Source organism: Jaculus jaculus, chromosome 8 (assembly GCF_020740685.1).
Source record: "Jaculus jaculus isolate mJacJac1 chromosome 8, mJacJac1.mat.Y.cur, whole genome shotgun sequence".
Taxonomy (NCBI): domain Eukaryota; kingdom Metazoa; phylum Chordata; class Mammalia; order Rodentia; family Dipodidae; genus Jaculus; species Jaculus jaculus.
The window spans coordinates 60,559,172-60,576,917 of record NC_059109.1 but is presented as its reverse complement, the minus strand read 5'-3'; the positions used below and the strand labels follow the sequence as shown (position 1 = coordinate 60,576,917).

Genomic DNA, 17,746 nt, shown 5'->3' with positions numbered 1-17,746 from the left:
TTTTATCCCCAGAAAATGACTATCATTGTATCTTGCAAACAGGACTGACATGGTTCGCACAAGAGCTAATACTGTATTCAACACTGGGCTCCACTAGGATGGCCCTAACCTTATAATTCCAGGCCTGCTGGGTCTGGAGAAAGTGAGACTTGGGTTGTTGTTTCAATGTGTAGTCATTGAGGGCTGCTAGTCTACATTGCAGAGTTCATACTTGCTGCTCTCAGACCTTCATATTTTTATTATAAGGTTAGTTTTTATGGCTGACTGGTCCATTCAGTGAAATCATAGAAAACCAAGTATAATGCAAGAGGACACTTTTGAAAGTTTTTCTGAAGTGACACATTGAACAGGCCAATGTATATTATTTCACTTTTGAATATTTTTCCTGTCTTTTTTTCTGGCTTTTTAGGTCTTGCTGTAGCCTGGGCTGACCTGGAATTTACTATGTAGTCTCAGGGCTACCTCAAACTTACAAACTTTAGCAATCCTCCTGCCTCTGCCTCCCAAGTGCTGAAATTAAAAGTGTACACCACCACACCCAGCTTACTGTCATTTAAGAAGATAATTTTTTATCTTGGTTTTTTGTTTGAGAGAGAGAAAGGAGTGAGAATGGGTACACCATGGTACCAGGCATCTAGCTGCTACAAAGAGCTCCAGACACATGTGCCTCCTTTTTATCTTGCTTATATGGGTACTGGGGAATCAAACCTGGGTCCTTAGACTTCACAGGCAAGCAGCTAACTGCTAAGCCATTTCTCCAGCCCTCTCCTGTCATCATCATCATCATCATCATTATTATTAAAAACATATTTCATATGGATATATCATGTGTTGATACCCTCTTTTCCCTTGTCCTTGCCCACAGTCTCCTATCATTTTTTAAATAGCACTTTCATGCATGCATAGTCTTGGTTGTCTCTTCCATGCCTCTTCCTCTCTCACATCTCCCTCCTAAACCACCATCTCCAGTATTCTTCCTTTCACCTTCATATAAAATATCTCCTAGTTCCTCCATATCCCTTTCCTTTGAAGACTTTTCTCCTACCCCTCCCATGGTGTCTGCTGACACTCACTCTCACTCTCACCATATTTAGGTGTATTTAACAGGTATGAAAACTGGAAGTAAGGTCCATATTGTATGATACAACATGTTTGTCTTTCTGAGCTTAGTTTACCTTATGGTATATTTTCAGTTTCATGCATTTCCCTGTAAAGTTCATTTTTCTTTATAGATCAGTAGTATTCCACCATGTACCATATTTTCATTATCTATTCATCTGTTGATTGACATCTAAGCTAATTCCCTTTCTTTACTATTAAAAATAGAGCAGCAAGAAACATGAATGAGCAAGTATCTCTGTAGTAGCATATATCCTTTGAGTATATGCCCAGGAGTGGTATAGCTGGGCCATATGGTAGATCTATCTTTAGCTTTTTGAGAAACTTTTATGATGATTTCCATAGTAACTGCACCAGTTTATACTCCCACCAGTAGTGAACAAGGGTTCCTCTTTCCCCACACACTCACCAGCATTTGTTGTCATTTGTTTCCTTGATGATAACCATTCTGACAGGGGTGAGATAGAATCCCAAAGTAGTTTTAATTTGCATTTCCCTGGTGGCTAAAGATGTTGAACACTTTAAAATATTTTTAAGAACTCTCTGTTCAGTTACATACTCAAGCTTTTAATTGGTTGTTTTCTTTAGCTTTTTGAGCTCTTTTTATATCCTAGATAATAATTCATTGCCTGTTGTATAGCTGGCAAAGATTTTTCTCACATTCTGCAGAATGTTTCTTCACTCAACTGCTTACTGTACAAAAGCTTTTTAATTTTATGAGGTCCTCATTTTGGATTGTTGGCCTTATTTCCTGAACAACTGGAATTTCAAAGTCCCTAGTACACAGAAAGATTCAGAATTTCTTTCCAGGAAAGGATTGGTTGCAATATTTAGATATAAAAGGCAATGTCAGCCAGGAGTGGTGGCTTATGCCTTCAATCCCAGCACTCTGAAACCTGAGATAGGAGGATCAATATGAGTTCCAAGCCATCCCTGAGTTTCAGAGTGAGTTCTTAGGTCAGCTGGGGCTAGAGTGAGACTCTGCCTCAAAAAAAAAAAAAAAAAAACAAGGGCTGGAGACATGGCTTAGTGGTTAAAGAATTTGCCTACAAAGCCAAAGGATCCCCAGTTTGATTCTCCAGGACCCATGAAAGTCAGATGCACAAGGGGTGCATGCATCTGGAGTTTGTTTGCAGGGGCTGAAGGCCCTGGAGTGCCCATTTTCTCCCTTTCTCTCTCTCTCTCTCTCTCTCTCTCTCTCTCTCTCACTGCCTCTTTTTCTGAATCAAATAAATAAATTAATTAATTAATTTAAAAAAAATTTTTTTTAAAGTCAAGCGGTACAAGATGAAGATACAGAGAAAGGCCCAGATGCTGGAGGATAGCCAGGCCTTGGTGAGGTATTTGATATGACTCTAAGTGCAGTGACTATTAGCTAAAGGGACGGAGACAGTGGCAAGCACATTGAAAGCGGGAAGCTTGTCAGATGGAGGCAGGCTCTGGATTAGATTTGGTTTGATCTATGTCCCATCTCCCTTTTGTTGTCACAGTGCTCTCTTAGGCTCTGAGTACAAGTTTCCTGCTAGAGTTGAGTAAATAAGAGGAAGATAACTGCGTTTTTTCCTGTTTGAAATCTTTATCTTAGCATCTTCCTGGAGTCGCTTGATTTATAGCAGGCACTTAATATTCTGTAATCCTGAGAGAAGCCAAAACATGACTAGAAAAAGGTCAGCTGTGTGGGGTTTATTATTGACTCATTTCTTTGAGAAAAACTTGACTGGTGTTTTTTGTTTGTGTGTTTGTTTTGTGTTGTTGTTGTTTTGTTTTTTTATCTAGGCAGCAGAGCTGAAAGCAGCCCATGAAGCAGAAAGAAAAGTAGAACCTGAGAAGGCAGAGTAAGTTCTTGGTAGCATGGACTACCCTGATTTCTCTGGTAGAAAGTTCCAGATAACACCTACCATCCTAGTGCTGTCATAAAAAGAAAACCTGATTTCCATCAGCACAAGAATCAGATCAGCCCTGGATGTATTTCTTTTCTCCTCACCTCTATAATGTATGTATGTTATTTCTTGTATTAATTCTATAACCCCAATATAGAACAGGTTTCACTGGATAGACAAATTATCAAACACCCACATTAAGCAACTTCCTATAATATTGATAATAATTTCTATTACCTATTTAATATGTGTTATATAGCAGGACCGTTATTATTATATGTCCTTTAATTACTGTGCAAGTACCTACAGGAGTAGGTACGATTGCTAACTCACAAGAAGGTTTAGCATACAAAGGACAAATTTTCTGAAAGGAATAAATAATCATTAAGTCTAACATCAAAGGGATACAAATTTACATATCACACATGAACAGTTATAACCATCTATCATCAAAATTGTCATTATTCATTGCCTATACATTTGATATCTAGCCACAGTGGAGTATAAAAGACAATTTCATCTGTTACCACTCTACCCAGTTTCTCTTAAATTTAATATCTCTTCTGGGCTGACTAATCTCTCTCCTCACCTAATGAGTAGTCATTTTATCCCTGCAGCATGGAAGACAGAGAAAAGGAGGACAAAGTCAAGGAGGAGGGACAAGCTGAGTATCTGTGGACAGAAGTGACAACCAAGAAGACACGTAGGAGAGGAAAGAAGGCTGAGAAACCTGAAGCCTTCATGGCCAATTTCTTTAAAGGGCTAGAAATCTATCAGATCAAGTTGCTGGTAAGTGCTCCCCACTTGGTCCTTTCTGGTGGAGGTATCAGACTGTGGTAGACCCTAAAAAGCTGGAGGAGGTGGTGGACTGGGGCAGACTCTAGAGAGCTGGAGGAGGTATTGGACTGGGGCAGAATATAGAGAGCTGGAGGAGGTGTTGGACTGGGGCAGACTCAAGAGAGCTGGAGGAGGTGTTGGACTAGGGTAGACTCTAGAGAACTGGAGGAGGTATTGGACTGGGGCAGAATATAGAGAGCTGGAGGAGGTGTTGGACTGGGGCAGACTCTAGAGAGCTGGAGGAGGTGTTGGACTGGGGCAGACTCTAGAGAGCTGGAGGAGGTGTTGGACTGGGGCAGACTCTAGAGAGCTGGAGGAGGTGTTGGGCTTGGGCACACTCTAGAGAGCTGGAGGAGGTGTTGGACTGGGGCAGACGCTAGAGAGCTGGAGGAGGTGTTGGACTGGGAAGACTCTAGAGAGCTGGAGGAGGTGTTGGACTGGGGTAGTCTCTAGAGAGCTGGAGGAGGTGTTGGAATGGGGCAGACTCTAGAGAGCTGGAGGAGGTGTTGGACTGGGGCAGACATAGAGAGCTGGAGGAGGTGTTGGACTGGGTAGACTCTAGAGAGCTGGAGGAGGTGTTCGACTGGGCAGACTCTAGAGAGCTAGAGGAGGTGTTGAACTGGGGCAGACTCTAGAATGCTGGAGGAGGTGTTGGGTGGGCAGACTCTAGAGAGCTGGAGGAGGTGTTGGACTGGGGCAGACTCTAGAGAGCTGGAGGAGGTGTTGGACTGGGCAGACTCTAGAGAGCTGGAGGAGGTGTTGGACTGGGGCAGACTCTAGAGAGCTGGAGGAGGTGTTGGACTGGGTAGACTCTAGAGAGCTGGAGGAGGTGTTGGACAGGGCAGACTCTAGAGAGCTGGAGGAGGTGTTGGACTGGGCAGACTCTAGAGAGCTGGAGGAGGTGTTGGCCTGGGGCAGACATAGAGAGCTGGAGGAGGTGTTGGACTGGGCAGACTCTAGAGAGCTGGAGGAGGTGTTGGCCTGGGGCAGACATAGAGAGCTGGAGGAGGTGTTGGACTGGGCAGACTCTAGAGAGCTGGAGGAGGTGTTGGCCTGGGGCAGACTCTAGAGAGCTGGAGGAGGTGTTGGCCTGGGGCAGACATAGAGAGCTGGAGGAGGTGTTGGACAGGGTGGACTCTAGAGAGCTGGAGGAGGTGTTGGAATGGGGCAGACATAGAGAGCTGGAGGAGGTGTTGGACTGGGCAGACTCTAGAGAGCTGGAGGAGGTGTTGGCCTGGGGCAGACTCTAGAGAGCTGGGGGAGGTGTTGGCCTGGGGCAGACTCTAGAGAGCTGGGGGAGGTGTTGGGTGGGCAGACTCTAGAGAGCTGGAGGAGGTGTTGGAATGGGGCAGACATAGAGAGCTGGTGGTGGTGTTGGACTGGGCAGACTCTAGAGAGCTGGAGGACGTGTTGGACTGGGGCAGACTCTAGAGAGCTTGCCAACTGATTTGTTTTACTTTCAGTCATGTACTTCCTTCTTTTCCTTAATTCCTGTTTTCTTTTTCTTCTTCTTTATCTGCCTAATCCCTTTGTCTTGGACAAGGAAAAAGGAAGAATACCAGGGAAAAGCCACAGCCCTCTCCCCACACCCCTGCTTAGTTTTTCTTCAAGGATAGCAATGGCACCTCTTTTCAGCTAAATTTGTCTGTGTTATAGGGGACATGTCTTATCCTAGTCCAAAAGTTCAGAAGCAGTTCAAATAATTGGGACACGAAAATAGTTGTCTGTTTTAAGTTGTGCTGCCACACTGGCTCCCAAGTTATTATTATTGTGTATGCAATCAAGCTTCTTTCTCTGGCAAGTCACCCACTGAGGTTCAGTTGCTGCTGGCCAGGACTATACTTTACCTGGTACCATCAGTGAGGAACTGGTACAGAGTGTGGAACTTGCTTCAGCAGCCACAGAGACAGTCCCTGGAAAGATGGCAGCAAGAATGAGAATGGTGCCCACTGAGGAAAGGGATGAAGGAGATTCCTGGGACTGATTTATGAAGGGAAAAACAAAATCTGGGCCACAGAATGATTACATGGTTCTGCTGTGGTCCTAGATTACTCATAATTTTCATATAGTCTACTTCTTGCATAAAGTAATCAGGAAAACAGACAATAGCTTCACAGATGAACCAGGACAGGGTTCTTCTAATATCATTCCAAGCAATTTTCAAACAACCAACCTTTCTTGTCTGCTCCCTTCCCCACCAGGCAATTTGTACCTTTGCTAAGAAGCCAGGGTTGCTATCAAAGGGTCCAAAACAAAGAACAATTACCATGTAAGCCTCTAGCCAGGGTAGCTCTTCAATGTGCGACAGGAGAGCTCTTGCCCTTTCATGGCTCTTCTACTCCTGCTTGTTCTTTTCTTTTTAGCATTACCTGGCCAGGAATTTCTACAACCTGAGGTTCCTTGCTCTGTTTGTAGCCTTCGCTATCAACTTCATCCTGCTTTTTTATAAGGTATGTTTCATTCAGGATTAGTTGCTAAATGTGTAAGAGACTAAGTATATTATACATGGGGGTGGGAAAGCTATAACAGACCTTATGCTCTTAGTTGGAGTAAAAAGTTTTAGTATCCAAGGAAATTGTTAAAAAGTACACAAGCTTTCATAATGGGGGGAATGAAGAGAACACTGAAAAAAAGGAGCAAAGTAGGGAAATATTTCAATAGTTCAGACTGGTTTTGGTTATTATATAATTTAATATCCAAATATTGGGTATCCACCAAATGCTAGATATTATGTTGGGAATTATAGGGCATTTCAAAATGAATAACAGTTATTTCCTTGAGGCATAATCTAACAAAGATCCACTAGTCTTAGTCTATGAGGAACCATCATGAAGGAATAATTTGTAGAAGTTGGGGACAGAGGTACTTGTTATGATAAATGAAGATTCTGGTGAGTTTGTATCGTGCACATGGTAGACATGGGATGGTTGTTAATGAAATGAATTTTTAGAATGATCCTCGACTTACTCTTGATAAAATCTGTCACTGGCTTTTCTATCTCTGTCTTCTGGTTCCTGTATAAAACCAGCAATTTAACTTTTATGCAATAGTCTTATCCATATCAACCATCCACTTGACAAACTAATGATTTTCTATTGCCCGTAGAAAAGTGGAATCTGTAGCAAGGTATGTAGCTTGGTTTTAAACATACTGAGGTTGAAGTAACTTTAGCTATTGAAATGGAGACAGCCAGTGGTCAAGTAGGAGCTACATGAAAAAGCTCAAGAGGTGAAGAGCTGAGAGTTGTCTGTGTAGGTAAAAGCCATGAATGTAAATGGAACTTCAGAAAGAACAAGAAACACTGTTGTACTAATGGTGTACATACACTTGTTTGTGCCTATCTCTGGTTTCTCTCAGGATACAGCATTTCAAAGATGACCTCTTAAGAGGTTATAGCATGTGTGGTAAATGGTCCCTAATTTAAAGTATTTGCTTTCTTTTCTAAGAAACAGATTTTTGTCTCTTCCTAATTTATTTATAAGTATTAAAGATACTGGGGGATTCTTAGAAATAGATTACCTGCCTCACTTATTCAGCAGGTAATGTTGACTTTGTAGTATATGTTCAAAATATGCTAACCATAAAATATACATGGCAAGGCTCCTTTAGATGTTTATAAGTGGTTCTGTGTCTTGGGCCAGGTCACTGAAGAACCATTAGAAGAAGAGACAGAGGATGTTACAAACCTGTGGAACTCCTTCAATGATGATGAGGAGGAAGAAGCAATGGTTTTTTTTGTCCTACAGGAGAGCACTGGGTATATGGCACCAACACTGAGGGCCCTGGCTGTTGTCCACACCATCATTTCTCTAGTCTGTGTGGTGGGCTACTACTGCTTAAAGGTGAGCATGATCACTGTCTGACCTGACTCCTTGGGGAGGCAGAGTCATTTATGAGCTCCACCATCCCTTTGCTCTCTAAGACTTTGCTTAAAGAGTGAGGCTGGTAGAACATTACCACTGGTGTCAGTCAGGAGCTACTTACAACTGCAAAATCATGGGGCTTTAAAATCACAATCTACAAGGTGATCCATATACAGTCTACAAAGTCTTGTAGGAGTCCTATTTCAGACACCTCTTGTCAGATTGCATAGCATCTGAATTACCTGGCTGTCACAGATGAAACCAGGCTAAGTCACAGATGAAACTAGTCATGAGAGGTTCTTCTGATCTTTGAGCTGATGTTGGAATGTTTATAAAAATATTTTTCCAAGCTGGGTATGGTGGCACATGCCTTTAATCCCAGCACTTTAGAGGCAGAGGTAGGGGGATTGCTGTGAGTTCAAGGCCAGCCTTGAGCTACAGAGTGGATTCTAGGTCAGTCTGGGCTAAAGTGAGACCCTATCTCAAAAATAATAGTTTTTCATTCTGTTGTAAGCACTATAGATGTTAGAGGACCTCAATAATTCTCCAGTAATCTCCTACTGTTACACAAAGCACCCCAAGTTTAGTGGTTTAAAGAAAAATCATTTTCTCTCTCTGATTCTGTGGGCTAATTGGGTACAGTTGGGTAGTTCCTCTACTCTATGTGAAGAGGCTGTGTCTGCAGCCATCTGAGAGCTGGTACTATGCCAAGCACCTTAGCAAAGAAACAGGTAGAAGGCTGGTTTTGGCTAGGGTAGCTGGAGTTCCTCTCTCTGCATGTAGGCTTGGGGTATCTTTCTCTATGCAGGATCTCTCTAGTAAGGTAGCTGGACTTCCATGTTTCACTTGGAGTTTCAAAGAAATTAAAAATGTATAGAAGTGGAAGCTGCTGGATCTTCTCAAGGCTTAGGCACAGAACTGTCATATTGTTAGTGTTATTTCTGCCCCATTCTGTTGGTCACAGCAAGTAACATGTCAGTCCAGAGCCACTGTTGCATTTGGTGATTACTCAAGGGCATGAACCAAGAGGCATAATTTGTTTAGATCATTTTTACTCACTACTGCAGTTAACATTAATCCCCAATTTTCCATTTTTGGTGTTTTAAGTCCATTTCCACTTCCATTACACTATGATTGTCTTTTATTCTGTTTCTTCTTCTTTTTCCTTTTCTTTTTTTTTTTTACTTATAAGAATATACAACTTCTAGAAGACTGATGAATACTTGGAGCCCCAGATAATGATGCCAGACTACATCCTGGTCTTAAATTGTTTTCTAGAAACATTTCAAATTATAACAGACATCAGAGTAGTTTCATCTTTGCTTTCCTTCCCATACCATCCATTACTTAATAGCAGCCATTGATTCCTCTCAGTGTGCCCTGCCCATTAATAGCCTTTCTGCTTCCTATCATTAGTCTTTTATTTCTTCAATGTTTATTGCTTTCAGAGGTAATGTTTTATAAATCATTAAATCTTATCTTTTGTCTTAGAAATAAAAAGTTCTGGATATATAGATATGAGGTTTGAAGAAAAAAATATTGAAAGTTTGGATACTCAAGTTTCAAGGATGTCCCCAAATAGCCAGTGGCATCATGAATGAATGAAGAAGAAGTTCTCATTCTGTCTGAATTTTTTTGTTTTTCCTTTTTTGGCTAGAGGATCTCTAGCTATTCTGACTTCTCACTTCCAGGGATTTCAGTAGCATCTTCTGACACCACTAACTTTACCACATATTTGAAGTGTATGCATGCTTCATGAGGCAAATGAATCACTTTCCAAACCCAGTTTGTATTCCCCTTTGACTGTAGGTCTTTATAACTCTTTAAAAACATTTTACTTACAGCTTCTATTAACATAGATGATATACCATGATCATAATCCCCTCCTACCACTTCCCCTTTTCCTCCTCTGGAAACCTTCCAGTAAATCCCATCTTCTTTTCAACTAGTATCTCTTCTATTTTGGTATCATCATTTTTCCTCTGATTATGCAAGTCTTATGTAGGTAGCATCAGCTGCTATGAGGTCATGAATATCAAGGTTAGTTTGTGTCTGAAACACAGTATTGTAAACCCTCTTACCTTTCCTTTGGCTCTTAAATTCTTTCTGCCACCTCTTCCACAATAATCCCTGAGACTTGGAGGGTGTGATAGAGATTTCTCACTTAGTGTTGAACGTTCCACTATCACTTCTACTCAATTTTGAATCATCCGGTGGTCACTGATAACTAAAAACAGAAAGTTCTTATGCCTTTAAATTGAAATTCTTCTTCTTCTTTACCTTGAGCTCTTTTTGTTTCTCCTTCCAAGATAGCATCTCACTTCATCCCAGGCTGACCTGAAATCCTCTATATATCCCCCAGGCTGTCCTCAAACTCACAGCAAACCACCTACCTGTGCCTCCCAAGAGCTGGGATTAAAGGCATATCCCACTTCACCTAGCTGTATCCTAAAATCTCTATGTTCGATCTTTTTTAAATTTTTTATTAATTAGCTTTGTATTCAGCAAATATAGTCAGTTTGGTACCATTATTAGGCTAATCTGTGACCTATCCCCCCCTTTTGGCCCCTCCTTGTTGAGGTATATGGGTCATACATTGTGGAGTTAGCCCACTGTTATAGGTAGGATAAATGTCTCTGCATATCATGACCCAACATGTGGCTCTGACATTCTTTCTGCCCCCTCTTCCACAAAATTTCCCTGAGCCATGTTGGATTCATTTTTGGTCTGCTTCAGTGATTAGGTGTTGGGGGCCTCTAGGTCTCTGGCTCTCTGATTTGGTAGGAGTTGATTTTTCTCTGTGTTGGTCTCCTTCACCTTTGTGCTGGTACCTGGTTCACCAGGAAAACAGCACCCTTGCTTGTTTCGCCAATTTTTCTTAGTTTCAGCCGGCGCCCTTTTGAGGTATGATGGGGTGGCTCTTTCCTTAGGATCTACACATATCTGAAAAAGAGAAGCAGATTCTCCAACAGAGAGTAAGTTAGCACCAGGACAAATGAGATAACCCTTACTTTTTTTATAGAGAATTTAATAGGTGTAGGCCCTCTTGTAGCCCACAATTGATGGTAGCTTGATAATGGAGAGTGGGCTTATGTTTGGATATGGTTCTGACTTGTTTCCCAGCTCCAGCTATGGGTTCCTTACCACTGACAGGATCAGTTAGCCGAATCAAGAGCCGTTGGTTTACCACCATGGCTGTGTGCCACTATTGCACTTGTGTGGGCATCACAACAGGCTATTTGCTGCTAAGTAGGTTAGATTATGAGTTGCTTGGCAGATATTGGTCATTTTCCCCCAGTCGCCCATGTAGCACCTTCTGTCACTAGATGCACTGACTGTCTGGGGACTGACTCTCCTCCAGCTTCCAGCGATGCCATTCCATTTTATGTGTCGACCACATAAGGTGTCTTCAGCAGTAGAGTCTTACCATAACCTTTGGTGGGTCATCAAGTACACTGACAGAAATCTGTCATTCTTTTATGAAACCTTATAGGTCTCTCTGATCAAATGCTCATTGTGGACGATTGCCACATGCTGGTACTGAGAGTTACAGGTCAGTGCCCACTAAGAAAAGGAGGAAAAAGATAACTAATATACAAGAGTTAGAGAGAAGAGAGAGGGAAAATGGGAAAGAGAAGGGAGGGAAGCTGTTAAAGATTAAGGTTAGTCTTCATCATACCCTCTCCAGTGTTTCAGGTGTTCCCTCTAAGGGCCTGGTGAAGGTTCAGCCATTTGGTCTGCCTTTTAGGAAGTAGAATTTTATTGTACCATTACTGTTTGGGTCTAGATTTGTGTTTCCCACCCCTCCATTGCCCTCCCCTCCCTCCCCACCCATCCTATTGTCTAGTCCATGAGATGCTTGCTGGGTATGTTATGTGCTATAGATGAGTGAGACTGATACTGGGAATTTTTTTTTTTTTTTTTCTGTGATTGGGTAAGTTCACTGAGAATGATCTGTTCCAGGTTCAACCATTTTTCCTCAAATTTCATTGTGTCATTTTTTCTTACTGATGTATAGAATTCCATTGTGTACATATACCACATCTTAGTTATCCATTCTTCTAGTGATGGACATCTGGGTTGATTCCAGCTCTTAGCTATTACAAATTGAGCCAAACATGGTTGAGCAAATCTCTCTGGCCTGTGGTTTAATGGTTTTAGGGAAGATGCCCAGTAAGGGAATAACTGGGTCTGTTGGTATCTCCTATAGTCAGCTTTTTCAGGAGTCTCCATATTGCTTTCCAAAGTGGTTGTACCATCTTACATTCCCACCAACAGTGGATGAGTGTTCCTACTTCTTCACATCCTCACCAGCATTTATCTTCATTTGATTTTTTGATGTTTGCTATACTTATTGGGGTAAGGTGGAATCTCATAGTTGTTTTAATTTGCATTTCCCTGATGATTAGGGATGATAAACATTTTCTTAAGTGTGTGTTTGCCATTTGTATTTCTTCCTCTGTGAACTGCCTGTTCAGCTCTGTCCCATTTTGTAAGTTGAGTGTTTGACTTTTTACTGTTTAGATTTTTGAGTTCTTTGTAGATTCTAGAGATTAGCTCTCTGTCAGCTAGATAACCCACAAATATTTTCTCCCATTCTGTGGGTAGTCTATTGGCTTTGCTTATTGTATGCTTGTCTGTAAAGAAACTCTTCAGCTTCATGTGATCCCATTGGTTGAGTGGCTGTTAAGATCGTGAGCAACTGGGGTTTTGTTCAGGAAGTCTTTTTCCATTCCTATATCATGGAAAGTACTTCCTAGATTTTCTTCCAGTAGTGGTCGAGTTTCTGGTCTTATATTGAAGTCTTTGATCCATTTGGACTTGAGTTAGGTGCATGGCGAAATGTGTGGATAAAGTTTCAATTTCTTGCATATGGTTATCCAGTTTGTCCAGCACCATTTGTTGAAGATGCTGTCTTTTTTCTAGCCTATATTGTTAGGGCCTTTGTCGAATATCAAGTAGCTATAGGTGCTTGACCCAAAGTCAGGGTCTTCAAGTCTATTCCAGTGGTCTATGCTCTTGTTTTTATGCCAGTACCATGCTGTTTTTATTACTACTATGGCTTTGTAATATAGCTTTAGAACAGGTATGGTGATGCCTCCAGAGGTATTTCTTTTGCTGAGGATATGTTTGGATATGTGAGGCCTTCTGCCTTTCCTTATGAAATTTGAGGTCATTTTTTCTATCTCTGTGAAGAACACTGTAGGGATTTTAACTGAAATTGCAGTAAATCTATATATTGCCTTTGGTAGGATTGCCATATTCACAATGTTAATTCTGCCTATCCAGGAGCATGGGAGGTCTTTCCATTTTCTCAAGTCCTCCTCAATTTCTTTTTTGATTGTTTTTATGTTTTTGTTGTATAGATATTTCACTTCCTTGGTATTTTTGTTGTTGTTGTTGCTATTGAAAATGGGACTCTGTCCCTTATTTCTTTCTCTGTATCTTTGTCATCTGCATATAGAAAGGCTACTGATTTTTGTGCATTGATTTTGTATCCTGCTACTTTGCTATAGGAGTTAATCACATTCAGGAGTTTTGGGATGGAGTCTCTCGGGTCTTTTACCTATATAATCATGTCATCAGCAAATAGAGCTAACTTAACTTCTTCCTTTCAAATTGTATCCTTTTTATTTCCTTCTTCTGTCTTATTGCTTGAGCTAGGGCCTCCAGTACTATATTGAAAAGCAGAGGTGAGTGTGGACAACCCTGTCTTGTTCCTGATCTTAATGGGAATTCCTCCAGTCTCTCTCCATTAAGTATTATTTGGGCCTTTGGAGCTTTGTATATTGCCTTTATTATGTTAAGATATGAACCAACCATGCCAATTCTCTCCAATGTTTTGATAATGAAGTGATGTTGTATCTTGTCAAAGGCCTTTTCTGCATCTATTGAAATGATCAGGTAGTTTTTATGTTTAACCTTGTTTATGTGGTGTATTACATTGACAGATTTCCATATGTTGAACCACCCCTGTGTTCCTGGGATGAATCCCACTTGGTCAAGGTGGATAATGCTTTTGATGTGTTGTTGGATTTGGTTTGCAAGGATTTTGTTCAGGATCTTTGCATCTAAGTTCATCAGGGAAATAGGCTGGTAGTTTTCTTTTCTTGTGGCATCTCTGCCTGGTTTTGGAATTAGGGTGATACTAGCTTCATAAAAGGAGTTGGGTAACTTCCCTGTTCTCCAATTGTGTGGCACAGTTTGAGGAAGGTTGGTTTGAGTTCTTCCATGAAGGTTTGATAGAATTCAGCTGAGAAGCCATCTGGTCCTGGACTCTTCTTTTGGGGGAGGTTTTTTTTATTACTTTCTCAATCTCCATGAGTGTGATGGGTTCATTGAGATGATTAATGTGCTCTGAATTTAGCTTTGATAGATGGTATGCATCCAGGAATTTATCCATCTCCTCCACATTATTTATGTTTGATCTTTCATAGTGTTGCAAATGTCTGGAAATTCTCACTCATACCTTCTTAATAATTTTCTTTCTGTTTGTTTAAATGTTCTAGATCTTCTACTTTAAGCTCAGATATTCTGTCCTTTCCTTTATCCATTCTATTGATGAGACATGCTAGTTTTTGTTTAATTATTGTTTTTTTTTAATTCTAGTAGTTTAGATTGGCATTTCTTCAGTATTTTTATTTCCTTATTCATGATCTTGTATTGGCTTTTTATTTTGTAAAGCTGATTTCCTGTGGTTTTTTGGGGGGATTCCTTTAGGAGTTGTTGGGTTTTTTTCCCCCTCCTATGATTCCTTTGATTTCTTCTTTGATTCTTTGAACATACTTATAATCAGTCTTTTGAATTCTGTCTGGAATTTCATCTAAATCAGTCTCACTGGAGGTCATTTCTGTTGGATTTATAATTTTTAGAGAAAATATATTGTCTTGAATTTTTATGTTTCTTATATTATTGCATCATGAGCTATTTCAATGTTTGGCTTTTCTAGTTATCTGCTGAATTCTTAGATGTTTGAGTCAGAAAAGTTATTTTCAGAGTAGGAGTTCATGGTACCAGAAATAGCTTCTATATTACTTCCAGAGTATAGCAGGAGTAACCCAGTGGGTTAGATATGCTTACTATCTATGTAAATATCCAAGTATTGGGCTGGAGAGATGGCTTAGCAGTTAAGTGCTTGCCTGGAAGCCTAAGGACCCCAGTTTGGGCTAGATTCCCCAGGACCCACATTTTCCAAATGAACAATGGGGCACCCGCATCTGGAGTTCATTTGCAGTGGCTGGAGGCTCTGGCACACTCATTCTCTCTGTCTCTCTCTGTGTCTGTTGTTCTCAAATAAATAAAAATTAATTTAAAAAATATCCTACTATCAAATTAACAACAATGTTCCTTTTGACTTCAATGATTGCTGGTGAGTAAACAAACAAGGTTGGTAGAAGTATGCCAGGGTTTTTATTATTTAGAAATGAGAGCAACAAAGGGTAAGTTAGTGTGAGGGTTAGTATTAACTTTTAAAAAGATAGAGGCATGGGGATGGAGGGGTGGCTTAGCAATTAAGGCACTTGCCTGCAAGCCAAAAGACCCAGGTTCAGTTTCCCAGGACCCACGTAAGCCAGATGTACAAGGTGGCACATGCATTTGGAGTTCATTTGCAGTGGCTGGAGGCCCTGGCATGCCCATTCTCTCTGTCTCTCTTATAAATAAATAAGTAAATAAATGTAAAATTTTTTTTAAAGATAGAGGTAGAATGAGTATCTGGGAGAGGGAAGTTGGGGTACTTGTCACTTTCCAGTTTGTAGTGGTTGTTGAAGCTATAGAAGATTGTAATTATGGAAAATCAGGAAGAAGGGAGAATGTGAAAAATAGGTTGGAAAGAAAGGGAAAGTATAGGAGTTGTACATGGGAAGAATAGTAGAAAGATTCTAATGATAAGCTAGATGGAGAAAAATGCAGGACAAATTTAAAGTCCAACTGAGCAATATAGGAGCACAAACAAGACTAGCACAGAATATTTATGCTTGAGTGGGGATTAAAAGAGATAAATTAATAGAACCAAAGGTCCTAAACTGGGTGGGAATGGCAGCTCACATCCTTAGTCCAGTTAATTTGGAGGCTGAGATTCCAAGGCTGCAATGGGTTCTTGGTCAGTCTGGGCCAGAGTAAGACCTTGTCCCAAAGAAAGAAAGAAAAATTAAAAAAGGAAAGAAAGAAAAGTGCTACAAATTAAGAAATATCCACTCGGGAGGCATAGATAGGAGGATTGCCATGAATTCAAGGCCACCCTGAGACTACAGAGTAAATTCCAGGTCAGCCTGAGCTAGAATGAAACCCTACCTCAAGAAAAAAGACAGAAAGAAAGGAAGGAAGATCAAACATGAAAAATTTAACTCCAAAACATAATTAAGAATGGCAAAGTAGACTAAACATACATCAAATCCAACACATCTGTATTTTTTGTTTTAGTGGGCTAAGCTTTGAATTTTTCCTCCCTGGGATTCTTTCCTTTAGCAACCTACCCTCATATTGAAGATGCAGTTAACACATGCAGTGAACAAGCGTATTCCAGCTTTGGGGTATATATTGCCCTAATGTAAAACTGGAGTGATATTCTAGCTCACTTATGCTGAATGTGAAGCTAGTTCTCTCTGGTTCACTGTGTTCTTGGCTCACCTGGTTAGCTCTTCATAACAGTTGTGCTGGATGCTGTGGGGGAAAGAGTGGCTCTGACCCCTTGATGTCCTGAGCTCTCCAGAGGTGTTCTTGGTGCTATGGAGATTGTGAGAAGCTGTCTGGAGTTGTCCTAGAGTGGCTCAGCTGGCCCCTGTTGTCTTCATGAAGCTTATGGATTTTTCAGGGCTGGTGTGAGTGGGAGAATCCCTTTCCAGTAACCTAACTCTTGCTGGTTTGGGCAGGGCCTAGCAAGTGGAAGCCCTTTGTAGCTGTATTCATTCCCTTTCTTACCATTCTGGTCAAATGTCTGGTAGAAGCAACTTGACAGAGGAAGAATAATCTGGCTTGTGGTTTGAGAGTATAGTCCATACTGGCAAGGAAGACGTGGCAGTGGGAACAGCTTGAGGTGGTGCAAGAGTGACATACTGCTTGTTTACATTTCCAAGGCTTTCTTTTTCTTCTTTTTTATTCATTTTTGGACTGAAAGTGGGTCCTACTAACTTTAAGGGTGGATCTGTCCTCCTCATTTAACCTCTCTAGAAATGTATTCACAGACAGAGTCATCTCCTAAGAGATTCTAAATCTGGTCAAGTTGACAATGGAGACCAGCCATTGCCATAGCCACCATTTCTGGTCTAAAATAAAGTTAGGCTTATGAAGATGAGGGTGGCAGTGTCCAGCCTGTCGTCTCACACTCAGAATAAAGCAGAAGAATTTCCGTGAGTCTGAGCCCAGCGTGGGCCACATAGAGAGACTTTATCTCAAAAAGTGTTACAATTACATAGTTTTCTCTTTTCCATGGTTTTATAAGGTAACTTGAAGCCCAAAAATATGAAGTGGAAATATCCATAAATAAATAATTTATAAGTTTAAAACCATATGTCATTCTAAGTAGTATGATGAAATCTCATACAATCCCATTCTGTCCCAGTTAGGACATGAATCACCCCTTTGTCTTATGAAGAATAAATATGCATGTGTGTGTGTGTGTGTGTGTGTGTGTGTGTATACACATATATATATCCACCTGTTAAGTCACTTAGCCCTCTTCACTTGTCACTTTGACTACCAAGCTAACACAGTGCTTACATTCAAGTAACTCTCATTTTACTTAAGTCCTCAGAGTGTAAGATCAGGGATACTAGAAACTCAGATTGCCAAAGAGAAGCCATAAGATGCTCCTTTTAGGTAAAAATATGACAGTGCTTAATAAGGGAAAATATATGAGTTTGCTGTAAGAACAAATCTATCCATGAAATTGTGAAGAAAAAAGAAATATGTGCTACTTTGTCACACTTCTGACTGAAATTATAACAATTATAATATATAATAAGTACTTTAGCTAAGCTGTAAAAGTCATAAAATTCATTTTTGTATGTATAAGGAAAAATATAACACATATAGATCTTGGTTCTATAC

At 40.6% G+C, this 17,746-nt stretch overlaps 1 protein-coding gene across 10 annotated transcripts in view; it reads left to right on the top strand.

The window, feature by feature from the left end:
• Ryr3 (ryanodine receptor 3) overlaps positions 1 to 17,746 on the top strand; it is a 598,743-nt gene that overhangs the window by 563,938 nt on the left and 17,059 nt on the right. For all 10 annotated transcript variants that reach the window (XM_045155998.1, XM_045155993.1, XM_045155990.1 and 7 more), the window contains 4 exons: positions 2,896 to 2,954; positions 3,617 to 3,788; positions 6,200 to 6,286; positions 7,478 to 7,678. In XM_045155998.1, coding sequence (XP_045011933.1) covers positions 2,896 to 2,954; positions 3,617 to 3,788; positions 6,200 to 6,286; positions 7,478 to 7,678 — 519 coding nt within the window. The remainder of the gene's footprint in view (positions 1 to 2,895; positions 2,955 to 3,616; positions 3,789 to 6,199; positions 6,287 to 7,477; positions 7,679 to 17,746) is intronic.